This window comes from Camellia sinensis, chromosome 7 (genome assembly GCF_055761805.1).
Source record: "Camellia sinensis isolate YWXY chromosome 7, ASM5576180v1, whole genome shotgun sequence".
NCBI classification, from domain to species: domain Eukaryota; kingdom Viridiplantae; phylum Streptophyta; class Magnoliopsida; order Ericales; family Theaceae; genus Camellia; species Camellia sinensis.
In genome coordinates, this window is record NC_138967.1 from 58,335,559 (window position 1) to 58,355,750 (window position 20,192).

The 20,192-nt window shown below is 35.0% G+C and overlaps 2 protein-coding genes across 2 annotated transcripts; both read right to left on the reverse strand.

The window, feature by feature from the left end:
• Positions 1–2,529: 2,529 nt before the first annotated feature.
• On the reverse strand, positions 2,530–4,698 carry LOC145795835 (tRNA-specific adenosine deaminase TAD1-like). The gene is made up of 4 exons (XM_082880757.1): positions 4,679–4,698; positions 4,469–4,588; positions 4,248–4,335; positions 2,530–2,761 (listed from the first exon to the last, which is right to left on the reverse strand). The coding sequence occupies exons 1-4, from the start codon at positions 4,696–4,698 to the stop codon at positions 2,651–2,653; spliced, it is 339 nt and encodes a 112-aa protein (XP_082736883.1). The 3' UTR covers positions 2,530–2,650.
• A 1,406-nt stretch (positions 4,699–6,104) lies between these two features.
• LOC114303195 (putative pumilio homolog 7, chloroplastic) lies at positions 6,105–10,755 on the reverse strand. The gene is made up of 5 exons (XM_082880758.1): positions 10,681–10,755; positions 10,160–10,323; positions 7,769–8,021; positions 6,542–6,966; positions 6,105–6,467 (listed from the first exon to the last, which is right to left on the reverse strand). Exons 1-4 carry the CDS (start codon positions 10,753–10,755, stop codon positions 6,832–6,834), a joined length of 627 nt encoding a protein of 208 aa, XP_082736884.1. The 3' UTR covers positions 6,105–6,467; positions 6,542–6,831.
• Positions 10,756–20,192: the final 9,437 nt, after the last annotated feature.

A 20,192-nucleotide genomic window follows, 5' to 3' on the forward strand; every position in this document is an offset into this window, starting at 1 on the left:
CTGTCGTAATTAAAATGTTTGGATCAGGAATTGAAAGCCTTAGGAGAACAATAATTCAAAATTAATTTTATATTTGAGATCAGCATGATTTTTAAGCCATGATAAGCATTTTTGTGAAATTTCAATTTGGAATAATTAAACTAAATCAGTTTTGTCCTATTCAATTCTTATATATATAATGAATGCTTTAGCCATTTGACATAATATATATGTATGCTTAAGTCATTTGACTTTGAACCTAAAAAACTAAAATATCTCCTGAGAGGGTTAGGAGAGGAGAATGAGGGAGAAGGAAGAGAAGTTTTCCAAGGAAGAGATTGAGAAGGTTTGAGGGATTTAAAAGCTCAAGATATGTTGATTATACTTTAATTAACTCCTCTCTTGAATATGGGTAAGAATTTCTTGGGTATTCACATAGGTTGGGGTTTGAATATGTGTTTTTATCATTTAATTAATGGTGTTAATTGGAACCATGTAAAGGAAATTGCATCCCATTCTTAGTTCTACATAATTGCATCCAATTATGTGTGTAATGGATCTATGTGTGTGTTTAGATGTTAAAGAAAATGAATTATAGTGTAGTAGTGAAGATCAAAGACCCAAGTTATGTTGAGATTGTTATGTGTTATGATGTCTATGCACATGATTTTTGAACCATACTTCATCAATTAAAGGACCTATTTGAGCCTTAAGAATACTCACCAAAAAATGGGATTTTGTCTGAATTTCGAACTGCATTTTGTCCAAATCGCCGCACGTGCGAGGCTCACTGCCACACGTACGGCCCAATCTGCGAAAATTTATTCACTTCGTTTCGCATGCTTATTCCTCTGGTATTTTTGAAATATGTATTTGATGTCCTTAAGATGCCTGTAAATTCGTTCGAAGTAAAATGAAGCAGGAAATGAATTAAAAAAGAAAAAGAACTCATGACTAAGTTATGTATATGTACAGGGCACACTCCAGGAGGGACAAGCACTCCGTTGTAGCACTGTGAGTGGTAGTACTATAATCGCACATTTCTTTACAGTGAATAATTCTTATTATGAACGCTTTGCTCTTTACAAGTAGTTACGTTACGTTAACATTATGTGATTGGAAAGCGGTGTGAAGTTATGTGAACGTTAAAAGATGTTGGCGTACATCGGTATGACTCTGAACCTACTCGGTATTCCGGTTACTGTTAATGGTTATCATTAATGTATTATAACATGTAAATTGTCTATGAACACCGCACAAGAATTACATACGAATATCAATGCTAGGCAGTTAGTTGGCGGGAAGGAATTATGAATGTAAATCTCACTTAATGGGAACTTGATATTTTGAACGGGAACATGATGTTCTAAATGACCTATCATGAACTGCTACAGTTTTATTTGATTCAACACATGTTTTATGGCATAGATATCTACCCAGAATGAATAATTAGATAAGACCACAGATTGATTTATACGTTAATACCTGCTAAGCATTATGATAAACATCGGTTTGACTTACAAATGACTCAACTTGATGACAAAATTAAATATCAATGACATTGTCATGTAACTCACATCATGATGTCAACCGTTCTGTCTTTGTTAAGTCACTACAAGAATTAACAATTTTGGCAACAAAAAAATTGGTCGCTAAAAGTCAATTTTTGGTCGGCAAAAGTTATCCGCGACCAATTTTTTTGGTCGCTACTTTGGTCGCCAATTGAGGGTCGGCAAAAGTAATTCGCGACCAAAATTGTGGTTGGTCGGCAAAAGTTGGATTTCGCGACTAAATTTTTTGTCGCTAAATATTTAATTACCGCGACTAATTTATTTTGTCGCCAAAACACTTTGGTCGCGAAAAGTGATATTTTCCCGACTAAAAAGTTTGGTCGCCAATTGTGACATTCCGCGACCAAAAATTTTGGTCGCCAATCGTGACATTCCGCGACCAAAAAATTTTGGTCGCCAATCGTGACATTCCGCGACCAAAATTTGTTTGGTCGCCAATTGTGACATTTTGCGACCAAAAAATTTGATCGCCAATTGTGACATTCTGCAACCAAAATTTGTTTGGTCGCCAATTGTGACATTTCGTGACCAAAAATTTTGGTCGCCAATTGTGACATTTTGCAACCAAAATTTGTTTGGTCGCCAATTGTGACATTTCGCGACTAATCAATTGGTCGCCAATTGTGACATTCTGCGACCAAAATTTGTTTGGTCGCCAATTGTGACATTTCGCGACTAATCAATTGGTCGCCAAAACTATAAAAACAAAACCAGATTTTGGTCGCCAATATCCAACAAAATAAACCTGTAATTTATAATAATTCATCCATTTTATTCAATATAATCTGTAAAAAGAAGAAATCATTCAAACCGACAAATAAATTGAGAAGTCAACAATCAACAAAATACATATATCAACCATTTCTGAACCTGTTTAATTAAAATCAGCATCTATTATAAGTTTACATCCACAAATAATTCGAAACTACATATTTCATCTAGCAAAAAAATTTAACACATAACAAGTTCTTGTTATTATGTTTTAAATTTTTATCCATGTACATCAACCCAAAAATATAACTAGTAGTCTACCAAATATTTTCTGTACACACCCATCCAAAAATTTAACTAGTAGCGTATCCAAAAATATAACTACTAGTCTACCCTAATATTTTCCATATACATCTATACAAAAATATATAATCCTTCCAAAAATACAAAAAGTGCCAATTTGTCCTGTACAATTTAGCTTTGTGCACGAGTTCATCCATCTGTACCAAAGAAAAAGAGAAATAATGTCACTTAAAATTGGACAAATAATGAAAAATGTCCATGAAAAGCAAAGGTCACATTAGCAAATTAAAATGACTACCATTATCAAATTGTAAATAAAACAATAGCATTCTTATGTCTATAGAATAAATTGGATGAGCCACCATTCCAGATCCAATATAGTGCCACACAGCAGAAACCAAACATGGCAACTGAAATTGATCCATATTGTCAATAACTCCTATCTTCCTCAATGAACCTTTCATGTGAATTAAATTAAACTCCTATTTTGGCAACCTATATATCTAGATTTATAAATAATGAATGAATGGATGATGAACAGGTTTCATTACATGGCAATATCGGAGCAGATGCAAAGGAAGATGCCAATGCCAGAAGATCGGATAAGGAGTGTGGCACTTGACTACCCAGAGGCTGTTCGATTGATTAACCCAACCAATTCACTCCTCAAAGGGGAGGTAGGTAGTCTACTTGTAAAACGGAACTTTTTATACCTGGAAAAAAGTTAAGTTTGTGACTATTGGGTAGTTTTATTTCTAATCGTTTTTATTTAGAGATAAGTATTAGAAAAAGCAAATACTAATATATTACTTTATATTTATCATGCATGTATTGATCAGTGATATAAAAAAATGTTTAAAACAAAAAATAATATATAGCAGCTCTCTAATAAATTTGATACATCGATGATTAATAGTTTGTATTTATAGTTGACTGTCACCTATAAATAATAATTTCGCTTAATTTATCAAACGTAATTTGAGCAAGAACCTCGACTACATCAACAGAATTCTTGCACAACAAAAAGGTCCAGAGATCCAAATATCAGTCTCAAGTTAAAATTTGAAGCTACCTGTGACAAAAACATACAATTGAGAGACGTAACACTCAATAGCACTTGATTCAACAATGTGATGGTATAATAAAGCATTATCAGCCAGCTAATTCATTAACACTACACAAATTGGTTCCACTACTACCAATATCGTCTAACATTATCCTCCAAAAAAGCTAAGATAACCTCAAACCCCATTGGCCTGGTTGTAATTATGTCAAATCCTCAATTTCACTTTCGGTTTTCATTTCAAATACTTCAAGAACAAAAACTACCACAGTTTCAACAAAGTGCCATTTTCAGGCCATGTTCACTAGGTAATGGACTCGAGGTCATGAAAAATGTAGAAAATTAGATGGGCCATTTCAGCAAACCCTACAAAGCGATTAGGATCACCTTGCCTGTGAGGGACTAAGAGCAACAACTTAGTTGTATATAGAAAAAAACAGTTGTGTCTGATCCTTAGTTGTATATATATAAAGCTTATGCAGCCTCTGATTACTAATAACACCACCAACATATTTGATTCTATCATGACAACATACAACACCCACAAGCATGTGAACTACGGTAGTACAGTTAAACTTGAAAAATATATGCATAACTGTTTCCAGGATGTTAAAGATTACCTTCATTTCTCTATAAGAAATCTCATTCATTGGGCACTCAGCTGCAAATTCATGCTTTAGTGACAAAAACAACTCCAACAATCGCTTCCTGAGATATTATTATCAGAAATCATTTTCTTCAAAGAATAAGAAGATGATGAGATGACAACGGTGATGATGATTATACAAATTGTGTTATGCCTTCAGCAAATAAATTATTGGTAGCATGCTTGTTGGCTTACTTGCATAAAGATGATTCAGTAGAAGGGTATATTGCCCCTTTTGCAGAGGTGCCTTGCTTTCTTCCAGTAGTTCCAAGAATGACTTCATGCAAGCCAGACTTGTTCCAGCATATTGAATACCTGTGAATGAATGCATAGCCAGTCTAACGAAAAAGATACAGTCCCAAAATAATTTCTACACCTTGATCTGGTGAAATGAAGCAAACTTACCCACATGTTAAAGTTGCCATCCCTATTGGTCAGTTTCTAATTATTGATGGCCACTAATTATTGATGGCCACTACTGAATGTGTGTTTGTGCCTGTGTGTGTGTGTGTGTGTGTGTGTGTGTGTGTGTGTGAGAGAGAGAGAGAGAGAGAGAGAGAGAGAGAGAGAGAGAGAGAGAGAAAGAAAGAATGAGAGAGAAACACTAATAAATTCTCAGCATTTGCATGATAGGGACCTAAAATCATTGTGTGAGAATTTTGGATTCTATGATTCTGAATGGGACAACAACTAACTACTAAGTAATATATATTCAAATGAAAGCTCTCTGTTAGACTATTACTAGGTGGATCAATGCATGATAGGGACCTAGGATTCTAGGACTCTCTTTGCTATTGTTTACTATTGAATGAATAAAAGAGGCCTCAAAAAAACAGGGGCAAAAAAAAAACAAGGGCTGGGCTGAAGTCACCTTCTTGTTGCTGCAAAAAACAGATGAAATCAACTTCAACAAAAGGGAGGAAATCGACTTCGAGTGGCTCTTCTTGCTACACTGCAAAAAAGAAGAAAAAAAAATGTAAAAAACCAAGAAGAAGAATCAAAGAAAAAATGAAGAATAAAAACGATGAAGAAGAAGAATCGAACAAAGGACACTCACCAGAATTTACTCAATGTGTAGCATTTTGGGCTTGGTTGTAAGAGTAACTAGGTTAGGTTTGTTATTTTGAAGTGTGTGTTTGAAGATTGGCTTGTGCAAGTTGTTCCATTACACAAAGGCAAAACTGCAAATGTGCCTGAAAGATTGAAAATTTGAAAAGTCATTTGAAATTCTAAATTTGCTTTCCTCCTAACAGAAGAGTTTCAAGCTGTCAACTTTCACTTTCTATAAATATAGTTTATAAAAAGGCATTCAGCTTTCTCAAACATCATGCGTTGTGTTCCCAAAAAAAAAAAAAATCATGTGTTGTGGCAAAAATTGTTCCCTACTGAAACTCTACTTCAGTAACACAATTTACTGTTGTATCTATCAATAAGTGCTCTTTTGACATAAAAATCTATAATTACTTTGACATTAAAAAAAAAATTCAAGAATCACAACTAAACACTGCATTGAATTCCAGCCGGATCTTGGTTCCTTGTCCTCACAGAATGATATCCTCCTGTACACTAACATTAAGGGTCTTGTTTGGGAGCACGATGCTTTTAGTCACCACGACTTTATCTTCAACTGTCACAACTTCTCCTGCATCAGAGAGAAAAACCCATTATTATGAGATGGCATTCTGCTTCGGACACACGAGACATGAGAAGGATAGGGTGATTACCAAGGATGGTGATTCCAAGCTTGGCATTGTAGTCTCTTTCAGATTGAACCACAAAATCAAAAGTAGGGTCAGTTGTAAAAACTAGAAAGAATGCACAAAGATTTGATCACACCAAGTATCAATACGTTTTTTAGCTTCAGTTGTCACAACAGATCGCCACTATTGGACTTGGGAAATCTTTTAAAATGCCCGGGATGATAGAATCATTAAAATTTACAAGTGGCAACAAATTATTGACAGAGAGACAAAAAAATCTAGCATGTCAAGAGCTTCAACATATTGACATGTCAAAGACATTTAGAAGCTTTAACTTAATACCACACTGATAAAAAAGGCGAATCAATTGGCACTTTTAGGAATATCAAATGCTTTCAGAACAGTGAAAATGTGATCAAGCTTACCTGGGTACGCGACCATTTCCCAATAGATGATTTCCTTCCAACAATAGCATGCATAACTACTGCATTTTCCTGTCAGGAGATTATGAACATATTAATCTCAGGTCTTAGGTGTAACTGTTCTATAACGTTTTTCAACTCCTTACCTTTATTTAAACATCATCTAAGATGATGCAACTTATAAGCCTTACACCTGCTGCTATACGAACATTTGCTGAGATTGAAACATTAGGGCCAATTTGTTTAAATGAAAATGAACAAATTTAAATATACAAAATGGGAAAGAAAGGCTGAAAATCATGGAAAATATCCAATTCAGGATTCAAAACTAGTTTCAACATTCGGCATGGGTTTCAAAAATACTTGAAAAAGCACAGAAAGATAACCAATACTGTTGAGCAATGTGAAACAACTATTGGAAAGAGATGAGACAAAATTACCTTAGCAGTTGGATGTATTTTTGCAGATGGACGAACATAAACATCACCTTAATTAATTTCCTACTAGCAGCCAAAAACTTCAATTTCACTGACAATGATCGTCTGAAGTTTGGAGGAGCCCAGTATTGTTCCTACGAAGGAAAAAACAATAATCACTATTGGAATGAATATAGAAAAAAGAGGTGAAGGTCAAATCTTATATTAAAACAATGTCTTAGAAAGTATTGGAATGATTAAAAATAGCCCTTGGCAGAGTAGAATGACAAAAAAATATTCATGTATCTGACACAAGGCTTAGTTTGGTTTGGTTTGGTTTATCAGGTACGTGTGCACAGGGTAGAGGCATGCAAACACAAGGTGTTACCCTAAGAAGCATGGACACTTCTAAAAAGGTAACGTATCATGTTTGATACCAACATGACATGACACTCATCAGATACTTCCTAACACTATATACATGAACACAATACAAGTTTGAATGAAATAGCTTGGAATCCAATAATAAAAACAAAAGCAATGTAAATTTATACTTATTTTCCTTCTTTAAACTCTAAAAACTATTATCTTTGACTTAAATGTATTCATATACATGCCGTATAATAATTATTTATCCTAATAATAAATATGTGTTACTTTCTCTCTTAGCCAAAAGTATGACATGCCAAAATCCTGAACTCAGACCAACTTTGTACCTGAATTTTATTTCCTTTTATAAATTCAAAGAAAACCAATAGAAAGTGTATTATGAAACTGAGTTCTTAAGGAAATTAGCCAATTTTAAAGTGTTTACCAATTTTTTTTCACCTTAACTCATTTCAGTGTGAAAAATCCAGATACAGCCAAATAGTCATCAAACATTCAGATTTTCCAGCCAAAGTTGAGTGAATGTCATGAAGCATGTTAATGAAATGAGAGCCATGTTGATTTCCGTACCTTGCTAACTTCAAGTGCAGATTGAATGACATAGTTGGCAAAAAGGTCTTGCAGCAACTGTTCAAAGTGAGGCACTGAAAGCAATTCATGGATGATTCTTGGACGGCTCTCTTCAAAATGTTTGAGGCATTTTTCAACAACATGACTGCTGAATTTTTGCATCGAGAGGTGCACATAGTGCCCTTCAAACTGAGAAATCAAGCCGGCAGCAGCTAAAGGGATCTCCTGTATAACGTATTGGACAACATAATTTCTGGGATCCAAAAAAAAACAAGCATTCAATTCAAAACAAAATATTAAAATATGCCATGAAGCCAAATACAAATAATTAAAGCAACCATCACAAGACCAAATTACTTCTAATGAGATACAGAGGTAGAGGGGTAGAGGTTTATACGGATGTACATAGTGCAAGAAAATGATAAAAATTAACTGCTGACATATACACGAACAATTAATATTCACAGCTATAAGAAAGCAGTATTGAGGCAGAGATTTGGAGATATCTATAATACAATTTACAAGTAAGGTATAATATGTTCATTAGCATAGTTATATAATGCGAATGGTGAGATAGATGGTAGAAAAATAAAAATAAGCACGTGTGAAAAAGTCTAAGAGTAACCAGAGATATGGACAAATAACAACACATCAACTGAGATCAGCCAGTGTAACTTGGAAAAGCTGCAGTTAATTGCTGTAAGTCAAAAGGTCGTTTGGATCATAATCAAAGATAAATGCATTAACACATGGCATTTCACCACTTTAAGAAATGTGAAAAAGATGATCATTATGATGATTTGATGATGATGATGATGATGACGACAAAAATGAAAGGAGAAAGGAGGGAACAGGATGCTAAACAAACATGGGTTATGGCTGTGAGAAAGGAAGACAACAGAAGAGAGGACTTCAATTAGAGTTGACTGTATAATTTGTTTTATGACCATTATACCAATTAGTGTGAATTCAATTAATATAGAGCTAACTAGGAGGAGAGAGCAAATTGAATGGAGGCAGTAAGAAGCTGTCAGTTATGCTGTTTAACCCAGAGCCTCCCATCAAACCATCAATAAAATCGTTTGGCCTCCAACTCAATCAACCTTGTTGCTAGATCTTATATATTTCAATTCTCCAGTCTGAAACTAGGGAAAGTGGGGCCGGTTTAAGTTGGTTCAGTCTAAAGCCCTTCAATAAATGGATCACCGCGGCCAAAACCCATACGGGAAAGGCTACCATGTGCACCCCAGAAAGGGTGCATATGGTATGCGCCTGATGTAAAAAGTGCAACTTTTATCATAAAATGTATAACTTTTATCACAAAAAGTATAACTTTTTTCTTCACAAAAATTGTAACTTTTTGCTTCTCGCAAAAAGTAGAACTTAAATCACAAAAACATAACTTTAACTTTTAGGGTGCACATCATAACTTCACCATTTATAGCTTTCATTACAAAAATCATAACTTCCATCACAAAAATTCATGACTTCTATCACAAAATCGTAATTTTTCTTACAATGTGCAAGTGCACATTGTAGCATTTCCTGCCTACTTAGAAATGAGTTGGAATGGGCTTAATCAAACAAACCCATTTATAACATGAAAAAGAAACCCAACCAAACTCAAACCCTTAAAATCACTGTCTGATCAAAACAACCATTAAAATCAATGGAAGATTCCACAGGCCAGGTCAATAAATTGTGAACTCTATCCGTTACATTAGTGTGTCAGATCTCAATGCTCAATACTTTTTTAGCAATGTAACATAAATCATGGCCTAGCTAAGTACAAACTACAAAGGGTGAACTAGTCACAATGAAATGAGCTAATGCTAAGTAAGAAGGCCAGTGGAGCACGAAAAGTCTGCCCAGGGTTTTCAAGATGAAGCATTGTTTAGCAATTACAGTTTGAAGAACAATTACGAAGAATAATCTCCACATCTGATGATAAAACACAACAGTCAACAATTTATGTATCTAGTGATTGGTAGGTTGAGCAAGCTATTGATGGGAGAGCCACTTTAGCATGATTCTCTAACCAGAAGGAACCTCTCACATTAATGATCAACTTGAAGGAGACAAAGATGTTAAGGCAGTGCTTTGTTTTTTTTTTTTTTTTCCGTTACCATATTACTAAATGCAGTGATATTCAAAAGCAAGATTTTGAGTAACAAATAATAGAATTACAGAGAAATCAATAATTCCTAACAAGAATGCAAACAAACCGTATCACAGCATGAAAATGATTACTTTTTAGTGAGCAAAAATACTCATTTGTTGGATATATTTCTATGTGGATCATTCTATCAAAATACAGCCATAAGCATGCATACATAGTAAATAAAAAATATTCAATCAAAGATATCATCCAAACTTTTCAAAAAAAATTACCCAAAAGCATCTTGAGCAAGAAGAAGCCCATAAGCAGCAATTGCTGCAACCAACTTTTCCTGATATTTCCCAACTGACTTATCAATGCATCGATTCAGAACACAACATCCATGCTGATGAGTTGCAATATCAACACAGAACTCTGCAACAGCATCAAATATAAACTGCCAAAGATTAAAAACCAGAGAAGACAAAGCAGGTAATGAGAATCAAATTAAAGGAATAATTATGTAATCACAGTACAGACTAAAATTAAACCATTTAGGAATGAAGACATATCTGGTCGAAGGCTTTCCACAGGCTCACGCAAATTACAGTTTAAAGGTTAGAACATGTGAAAGAAACCATGTTGTTAACACAAATTACCTAGAATGAAATATTCTGTTTTGCTGGATTACTATCAAACTTATATGTTCTCAATTAATATTCCAACTCAGACATAGTAATCCAGTTTATACCACACAACTTTGGCACTGGGGGGCAATTCAATAATAAAAATTAAAAAAGACAGCAGTCCTTACCTGAGAAATCTTGAGAGTAACAGAAAAAATGGTTGTATGAGTAGAGACGGCAACAGAATGAGTCAATTGTTTCATGCTCCAGCCCTTGGGATATGTTTGAGCCTTACATAACCAGGTGCAAGTTTATTTTATCCTCATTTATTTGCCTGATATTAATTATATATGTTTGTCTCCATATTAGGTACAGAACAATACTTATTTCATTATCTCATCCAATCCCACCCCATGCCAATGCATCATTTTGGGGAAATATTTAAACCTAAATTGGTATTGGATTGGAACAGAAGGGGAAAACCAGCGGGTTTGGCCTGTATTGTTCCAAATCTCTACATTGCCATTACTGAATATAACTAACTATATGCTACAGATGAGATGCAATATCTAAGAGTTCATGCTTCGGTCAAGCATCATTATCCATTCAAGCATCAGATTGCAAATACATTCAAGTTCTTCTCTGATTTTCTTTAATTTTCTTTAATTTTCTTCAAATAGTGAGCAAAATGAAGAAAATAATTAGCCCCAAATCGAAGGAGACATAGAGAGGAAGACAGAGACACACACCCACACACACAGAGAGAAAGAGAGAGAGGGTGAAATAAAGGACATACCTACCCGAGACAAAGCGATGGTAGTGCTAACCCTTACGGTGTGCTCGTCTAACCCTTGCGGTGATGCTCCAGTAACAGAGAGGAGGGCAGCGTGAGGCGTGAGAGAGAAGAGACACAGAGGCGTGAGGCGTGAGGCGTGAGAGAAGAGAAAGGGGGAGGTGATCACCATGTAGATCCAAGAGAGACTCCGAATGATTGATTCAATGTGCCTAGGGTTCGAATCGAACGCAAAGACGAGAGAAAGAGAGTGGTTCGGTGTTGTTTGTTCGCTTGTCTCGCACCTATTTCAAAGAGAGATGAAAGAGGAGAAAATGAGAAAGTGTGAGCTAACAGATTCTAAGATAAAAAATTTCAATTCCCGCCCCACGTTTCAAAATTTCCTCCCAAATTTTTGGCGACCAAAATACCAGATTAGTCGCAGAAAATGTACCCTTTGCCGACAAATTTTTTTAGTTGCCAAATCTCAATCAACGGCGACTAAAATATTAGTCGCTAAAAGTGCTAATTTGGCGACTAATTTTTTTTGGTTGCTGAAAATAAGTTTTTGGCGACCAAAATTTTGGTCGCCAAAAAAAATGTGACTTTTCGCGACCAAATTTATAGTTGGTCGGCAAAAGCATACCACTTTCTGCGACCAACTTATTTTTTGGTCGCCAAAATATATTCTTTTGCGACCAATAATATTTGGTCGCCAAAAATAATGATCATTCGCGACTAATTAATATTTGGTCGCCAAATACCATTTTTTTGCGACCAAAATTTTTTTGGTCGGCAAAAGTGGTCGCCGAATGTGTAAATCCTTGTAGTGAGTGTCTTGTAATGACATGAGATAACAAGAAATGCCCTATTTTCTGACATGTTACGTTCTGAATCAATGAGTGGTTATTCATCTATGTAAAGGTATTCAAGGCATCCTTAGCACAAGGCCGTTGCCCAGGGGTAATAATACCGTGGTACAAGTGTGTTACAAGTTCCTAGTACCAGAGATTCCTTTATGGAACTAACAAGAATGCTCCACATTGATTTGTTAGCGCTATGGGAAGTACCATGTATAGACAAGCATGAACTCTAATTTCTGCTTATGATTCAAGCATAAAGAATATATATGAATTTGCTTCCGCTTATTATATGGCATGATATAAATGGTTTGGTCTATAAGACCTATTGATTACTGGTATGGAACAAAGTGCTACTCGGAACTAAGTGCTACATTGTGAGTCACCTCTAGAATCCGTGTGAGACACCTCTTGAGTCCATACATATATGAACTAGGCTTAAAGCCAATCTGGGCCTATGGCCATTCTGTGGCCAGAGGCCTCTGTGTTTCTGGTATGGAGCAAAGTGCTGTACGGAACTAAGTGCTACAGTGCGAGTTACCTCTAGAATCCGTACAAGCCACTTCTTGAGTCCATACGCATGTGAAAGTTATGGGGCTGAGAGCCATTTTGTGAAAGTTATGAGGCCTGTGGCCATTTTGTATGATTTGTTATTATGAAACAAAGTGCTGTGTGGAACTAAGTGCTGCAGTGCGAGTCGTCTCTAGAATCCGTACGAGCCATCTCTTGAATTCACACACGCACGTTTAAGGGCTTAATGCCAATATGTTCAAGGGCTTAATGCCAAGAAGTTCAAGGGCTCAATGCCAACACGTTTAAGGGCTTAATGCCAATGTGTTCAAGGGCTTATTGCCACTCCGTTCAAGGGTTTAAAAGACTAGGCCTAAGGCCGTTCTGAAATTAGTACAGAATCAGACTAACTATGTGAACTCTACATTTTCATATGCATTGCTATATTATGTTTCAAGTTAAGCATCATTTTATTTATGTATTACTATTCACTGAGCTTGGCTCACTTTATGTTATGTTTGTTCTGTAGGCACTCCATCTAGAGGTCAGTCTAAACCCGTGGCATCCGTTCCTCTTTTGTCAACCCCGGAGTGTCTAGGCACTTAAGTGAAGACAGCCATTTTATGGAGTTTTGCTAAGCTTTTGGTTTTATACCCTGATTGTTAGTCTAAGGTTGTAGTGTATATAATCCTTTTACTTCTTATTGTTTTTGTTACGCCCAATTATAAGGGCTGGGTCTGTATATGTATATGTCCATAGCTATATTCTCAGATGCATGCCACTGTATGTTTGTTTGCCTTATGTTCTGTTTGTGATCCTAGCATGATAGTGGTTGCTCAATGGATATAATTCGTTTATTTATGTTAATTTATATTGTTAAATGCTTCCGTTTAGGCCCCATATGTTATGTATATCAGGTTAAGTGTCCGTTTCTGCATAGGTCATGCCCGAACTTTTAGGGGCGAGTTTGGGGTGTGACAACGCACGTTTAAGTCACATCGCTTAAGCGATCATCGTTGGAGAATCTTCACTGTAATAAAAGAATTAAAGGAAGGAGAGAAACTGTTTGATTACAAAAATCAAAACAGTATATAAAACAAAATAAAATAAAACAAAACAATAAACTCTTATTTTGTTACAAAAACAAAATCTGAATCTGATAAAAATAAATAAAACAAAAAGTAAATTAATTACTTACCTTATTAATTAGTTGAACAAAATTTGATCAAATACAGTGTTTAACACTGTGTCATTAAGACAGATTCGTCCTTTCCACGGTGCTTCCAGATTGCGGACGTCTTTCTCCCAAGATAAAATGATCAACAACGAATAGTAGCAGCACTACACACTATTTGCACAACAAACACACTTTGTGTTTACACTATTTATTATAGAAAATTAATGCAACAAAATGTAGAGAGTAGTGACAGAATAATGACGAAAATTAGAGTAAAAAATCTAAATGATGGCTTGTCTATTTATAGATGAAATAGTGGCTATTTGGTTGGGTTTAAATGAACAGATATGACACTATTTGGATTTTGAATTTGAATAGATTTGAATCTGTGCAGACATAATTTAAACAGATATAAATCTATTTGGGTGGAGGAAAATCTGGGCACCATTTTGGAATTAATTTAAAAATTCAAATTCCAAAAAACGATAAGAATTTAATTTTAGAAAAATAAAATTCAAAAAGTTTTTGGCCCAAAAAGATAAACATTAGGCCGGACAATCCCAACCCAACCTCACATCACGCACCCGTGCCCAAGCCCAGCCCAGCCCAGCCCAGCCCGCCTGACTGACCATCTGATGGACGACGGCGGCGATGTGCGTATGTGTGTTTATTTTGGGTCCAATGGGTTTAGCCCACTTTGCCCATAATCTCACCCTTTCACAAAACTTGGATACCCCTTGGGGCCCTCTGCAAGTTGCAAATCGAAGCTTTATAAACCCACACAAGTTTTCCCACCAAACCAATGTGGGACAAACTTTAACTCAAACCTTAGTGGAAATTTCACCAAAACAGCATTTCCATGGAGCTCACTTTGGCTTCAAATTTTCATTCACCCGATAATGATTTTGAGCAACCAAATATACTATGTGAATCACAACACGACATAGAACTCGTTACCACTTAGACTCACCAACTTTGGCGCACGGGTCTCACCTAAAAATTAGACCAAAGTTTAGGAAAAAACTGTTTTTCCAAAACCATTTCTAACAATCATTCCATGGCTCGAGGCTCGAGTAGTGATCGCGAATCTGTCTGCTATAAAGCTGCAAACAAGTGCAATTCTAGGGTACGACTTTCAGATTTTCTTTTTGGATATTAGGATTTTCTTTTGGAGCTTATTTACTTGTTTCCTTTGATAATTGTGTGACTTTAACTCATGAATTAAGTGGTTTAAATCAAAGGGTTTGTGTTTGGTGATTCAATACTAAAGATTTCTTCTTCGGTGGATTCTAAGGGCTTGAGCGTGAAGTGTTTAAAGGAGTTCGAAGCTGCTCGTGGTCATGGATTCAACGTGAATGTTGTGGATTCGACATCAAGTAGATCAATTCTAAGACGAAAGCGTTAGTGAAATAGGAACAAATTGTTGAAGATAATTTTGCAGAGTTTGGATAAATTGTTTGTTAAATTTGTATTCTTTCATTCTTCATAATGGAATGACTTGTGGCATTTCGCCCTTGATTTTTTATCACAACTGGAGGTGCTCCAACTGTGATTTTTTCCACGTAAAAATCATTTGTGTTGATTTATTAATTGTGAAATAACAATCTAAATCTCTTTCGTACGTGCTAGATGATTTAGATTGTCAGTTTTAGTTTTTTGAGATTTATTGCAATTAAATCTATTACGAATTATGCATCACGAATCACATAGGTTTTTCAATTGGTATCAGAACATGTCACTTTTTGTTTTAAATAAAACTATAAAAGTGTGATTTTGTGTGATCCATGTCATGGATTCAATTCGCGAAAGTAACTTAACCCATAGGCCTCCTTTACCTGATGGGACAAACTATTCTTATTGGAAAGCTCGTATGTGAGCATTTTTAAAATCTATTGATGAGAAAGTTTGGCACTCTATTATCTATGGATGGAGTGAACTTGTTATTACCATCGATGATATTGATATCCCTAAACCAATTGATAAATAGGACTCAATTGATTATCAAAATTCGAGTTGGAATAGTAAAGCGCTCAATTATCTCTTTTGCTTCGTCACACCAAAAGAGTTCTATCGTATTTATACATGTGAGGTATCAAAAGAGACTTGGGACATTCTTGAAACTATTCACAAGGGGACTATTGTTGTTAAAAGATCAAAACTTCAATGGCTCACCTCTTCTTTTGAAACTCTTTTTATGTGAGATGATGAGACGTTTGATGATTTTTATGCCAAACTTAGTGACATCGTGAATTCATGTTTCACACTCAATGAAAAAAATTCTTGAATCTAAAGTTGTTGGTAAAATTTTGAGGTCCTTACCCCGACAGGTTCCAATCAAAAGTGACGGTTATAGAAGAGGATTAGGATATTGAGAACCTCAAGCTGGATCAGTTAGAGCATTAGAAGATCACTTACCCATTCCTATTAATATGATAAATGCTTGGAGCACTAGAAGATCACTCATTCATTCCTATTAGCAGTGTTTCTTCCTCCATGTCAAAACTGTTCTTCCACTCCCATCTTCAAACTACGATAAGTATAGCAAAGCATGTCAAGAGATTACTTGATATGAACACAGAAAGAGTCACTTCAACGACCAAAGGGGAGAATTTTGCAATTAACAGATAAACTATACTTCCCAAACAATGTTGGATGCAGCTGCAAGAGTAAACTAAGTACTAACTACCAAGAATAATAGGTGCCTTTATGAGTGGAAGTGTTTGTCATTAATTAATAAAAAACATTTGTCAAGTAGCATAAAGGAACTCCCTTGTCTATAAGAAAAATTTCTATGCTTTCAGACAAACATTTGATTAATAAAAATTCTTACCAAATTTCATCTAGTCAATATATATATATATATATATATTTATTTATTTAATGCGTGTAACCGACTTTCTGTGGAATAGAGAGAAATTATAATTTACATTTACCCCATTACACTACTGAAGAAACCTATTCAATGTACAACTTTTCAACAATCAACAATATCAACACCTCCAATTTTTTTAACAAATACCTCAAGTTAATACCATTTTCAAATTTTGAAATAAAAAAGAAACCTAATCTGTGCATGCACTACTGCATATATCCAATTATTAGTCATAAAAAATAATTAAATAGAATCTCACACAAACAACCTCCCCACCCTTATTTCTTCTAACTTCTTTGGCCATTTATCATTTATTAAAGTTGCTTGTGACAGATAACATTGCTTCTTAAAAAAAAAATAATAATAATAACAAGAGAGGCAAACAATAAAAGGAATTACAATTGTTCTTGAATGCACAACAAGCATTGGAGACAACAGAGCTAAATTAATGTTTAATGATTTGTGTACAGTGGTTATGCATCTTTTAAAATTATTATTGGGCAATGGCAATTGGTAGGTGCAATTCACATTTCAATCCAAAAAAATGACAAAAAGCCAAATAAACATGAATTAAATAAGAAGAAAAAAAAAAGTCGCCGATGAATTTAAATATAAAAATCCAAAAACCCATAAAAATATAAATGATTTTGTATCACTGAAAAGCCAATTGAACATGAATCAAATATTTTTCCCTAGAAAAAAAATCCAACGATGAATTTAAATATAAAACCCCAAAAACCCAGAAAAATATTAATATTTTTGTATCACCAAAAAGCCAATTGTACATGAATCAAATATTTTTCCTTAGAAAAAAAAAAAAAAAAACGAACGTGTTGCCAAAGAAAAATTGAGCTTTTAGGAGTAAAAATCTTCTTCTCAAGAAACAATCTTCCATCAAACAAAACAAAACCCAAAGCAAATGGGGGGAAGACGATGGAAAGGGAAACAGAATTAAGAAGAAAAAAAATTCCAGAGTAAAAGACTGAGGCACATATGATTGAACAATAATGGTGTCATACCGAGAAAAGGGAAAGAGAGGTATGTCTATCAACACAAAGATGCCAAAGAGAGATCCTCCATGATTTGCAGCGAATGGAAGTAGGGGACCTTTTTTTTGGACTCAATCTGTTAGATTTAATACGATAAAAGCAGGGCTGCCATCTCACACTTGTATACACTGCATACACACATACATATATATATATATATATTGTCGAGAAAATCAAATCAAAATCTTTGTATTTTACAAATAAGAAAATCAAAAAGATAACTATAATAAAACAATAAAAGGGTTTCGATTGAACATAGAAGAAGGGACAAACAGATCAGATATATATATATATATATATACATGGACATATGTAGAGAGAGATATGAAGAAAGAAAGGAGAAAACCTGGTTATCAAAGAGAGGGTAGCGGTGGGTTATCCCAAGGTTCGAATATACAGAGAAAAAAGGGGATTTGTAAAGAGAGAGAGAGAGAGAGAAGAAGAAGAAGAAGAAGAAGAAGAAGAAGAAGAAGAAGAAGAAGCAAACCTAGTAGTCGATTAGCAATCCTTCTTAGGTTATCTGGTCTAGTGTAGTTTGGATTGGAAACAAACTCTTTTGTGCTTTTTAATTGGAAGCCAAAGAGTTGGGGGTAGAAGAGTTGGAGCTTTTTGATTGTTTTTTTCTTTTTAATATATTTTTCTAGTGTTTGGCGCAGGATATTTTTATTTTGGCGCTAATTAGGGGATTAAGTTTTGCGACGGTTTAAAAGGCCGTTGCAAATTAAAAAAAAACACAAAAATATAAAACCTTTTGCGACGATTTTAGGTTATCCATCTCTAATAATAGTATTTATTTGGTGTTTTTTTTGGCGACAGTCACTCGTCATCGCAAAAAAAATGATTTTGCAACGACTTTTTTTACCATCGCAAATGCCTGTTTTTTGCGACGATTTTTAAACTGTCGCAAATGGTTCTGTGTCTAAAGCCCCATTTTCTAACAGCGAGGGGTAGTAAATACGATTCAGGTAATTTCTCAAGTCTAGTGTTTGCAAGTACGTGTATCAAGCACTACTAAATCCTACCTTACTAGCTACTAATCGGAGGGCTTAGGAGGCCACATGCGTAAGTTTCTGGTCTTACACCAAGGACACTCAGTCCAACTTAACCAATATCAATCTACACCCCTTATCTGGACTTACAAACGTATTTACCCCAAACCAATTTAAAATGTTCTTGTTTCACAAAACAATTTCCTTTCTCATTGCAATAGTTTTAAATTTGCAATTCTAAATCATGATGACCAAATGAAATGGAATGCCAATGCCTCGTGTATCAAATGCATTAAAATAATTCCAATTTTAATTCTTCTACACAATCTTCCATTGTGATCAAATTTTCCATACCCCTTCACTAGGTAGTTTCATAATAAATCTCTTCAGAGGTGAGTGACAACACCTTATTACATGCATTTCTCACATGTTAATCAACATTTCGATTTTAGTCTTTTCAAGACAAATCAATAAAATACTATAAGGAAACTTCAAAAATTCAAACATTTCTTATCCTTCCAAGAAGTTCCTTATAAAATACAAACATGGTAATCCTCCACAAATTTTCACCACAACACTTTATCTAGCATGGATTTCATAATATCTCAACATTTTTTCAAAATCTCCAATTTCTAGGGTTTTCAAACAAAACTAGACTTTTCCATTTTGAAATGATTTTTTTCAAAGAAAATAACATTCTCTCATAACAACATAGATCATATTCTCAATAGTTTGAAAAGAAAGAGGGTTCTTCTTTCAAATATAACATCTAGAGGTCAAGAAACTCAAATTCATGGTTCAAAACTACAAGATAGGTTCCAAAACCACATAAACTTGCAAAAAATGTATATATAACTCAAAAAAAATTCCTACCTCAAGTTTTAAAGAAAAATAGAGAAGAAACCCCCAAAATCAAAGGTATTGAAACCCGATCTCCACCGCACAAAACATAACCCTTGAAGAGTTCTCCAACTTTGATAAAGGGACTAAGGTCAAAACTTTAATAGATTTGGAGAAATCAAGGGTTTAATGTAATTTGGTGAGAGTAATTGTAGAGAGAAGGAAGAGAAAGTGTTTTAGAGAGAGAGAGAGAGAGATGAGGAAAAAGTGAGGTGAGTGCTCAACCCAATGAAAGAAAAGGACAAGATTTTCGAACCCAGGGCTTTCCCGCACATGCGCGCCTTCTTCCGCACGTGCGGCGTGTACCTGCCCGTACGTACGGCCCATTGCCCCACACGGACTTGTTTCCCACATGTGCCTCTACATGTGCAATTAAAGCAGTAGCCAAACAATAATGGCATTCCCTCACCGCATATGCAGCCTCGCCTCTTGTACGTACGGGATTACTTCCGCACATACGGCCCCAGCCTCTGCATGAGCAGTTTTGCCCTTCACACAAAAAAACACTAACAATACCGCAACACTCTAATTCCAATTCATGCTCGCCAAAATAAGCAAAAATTTTATTTTG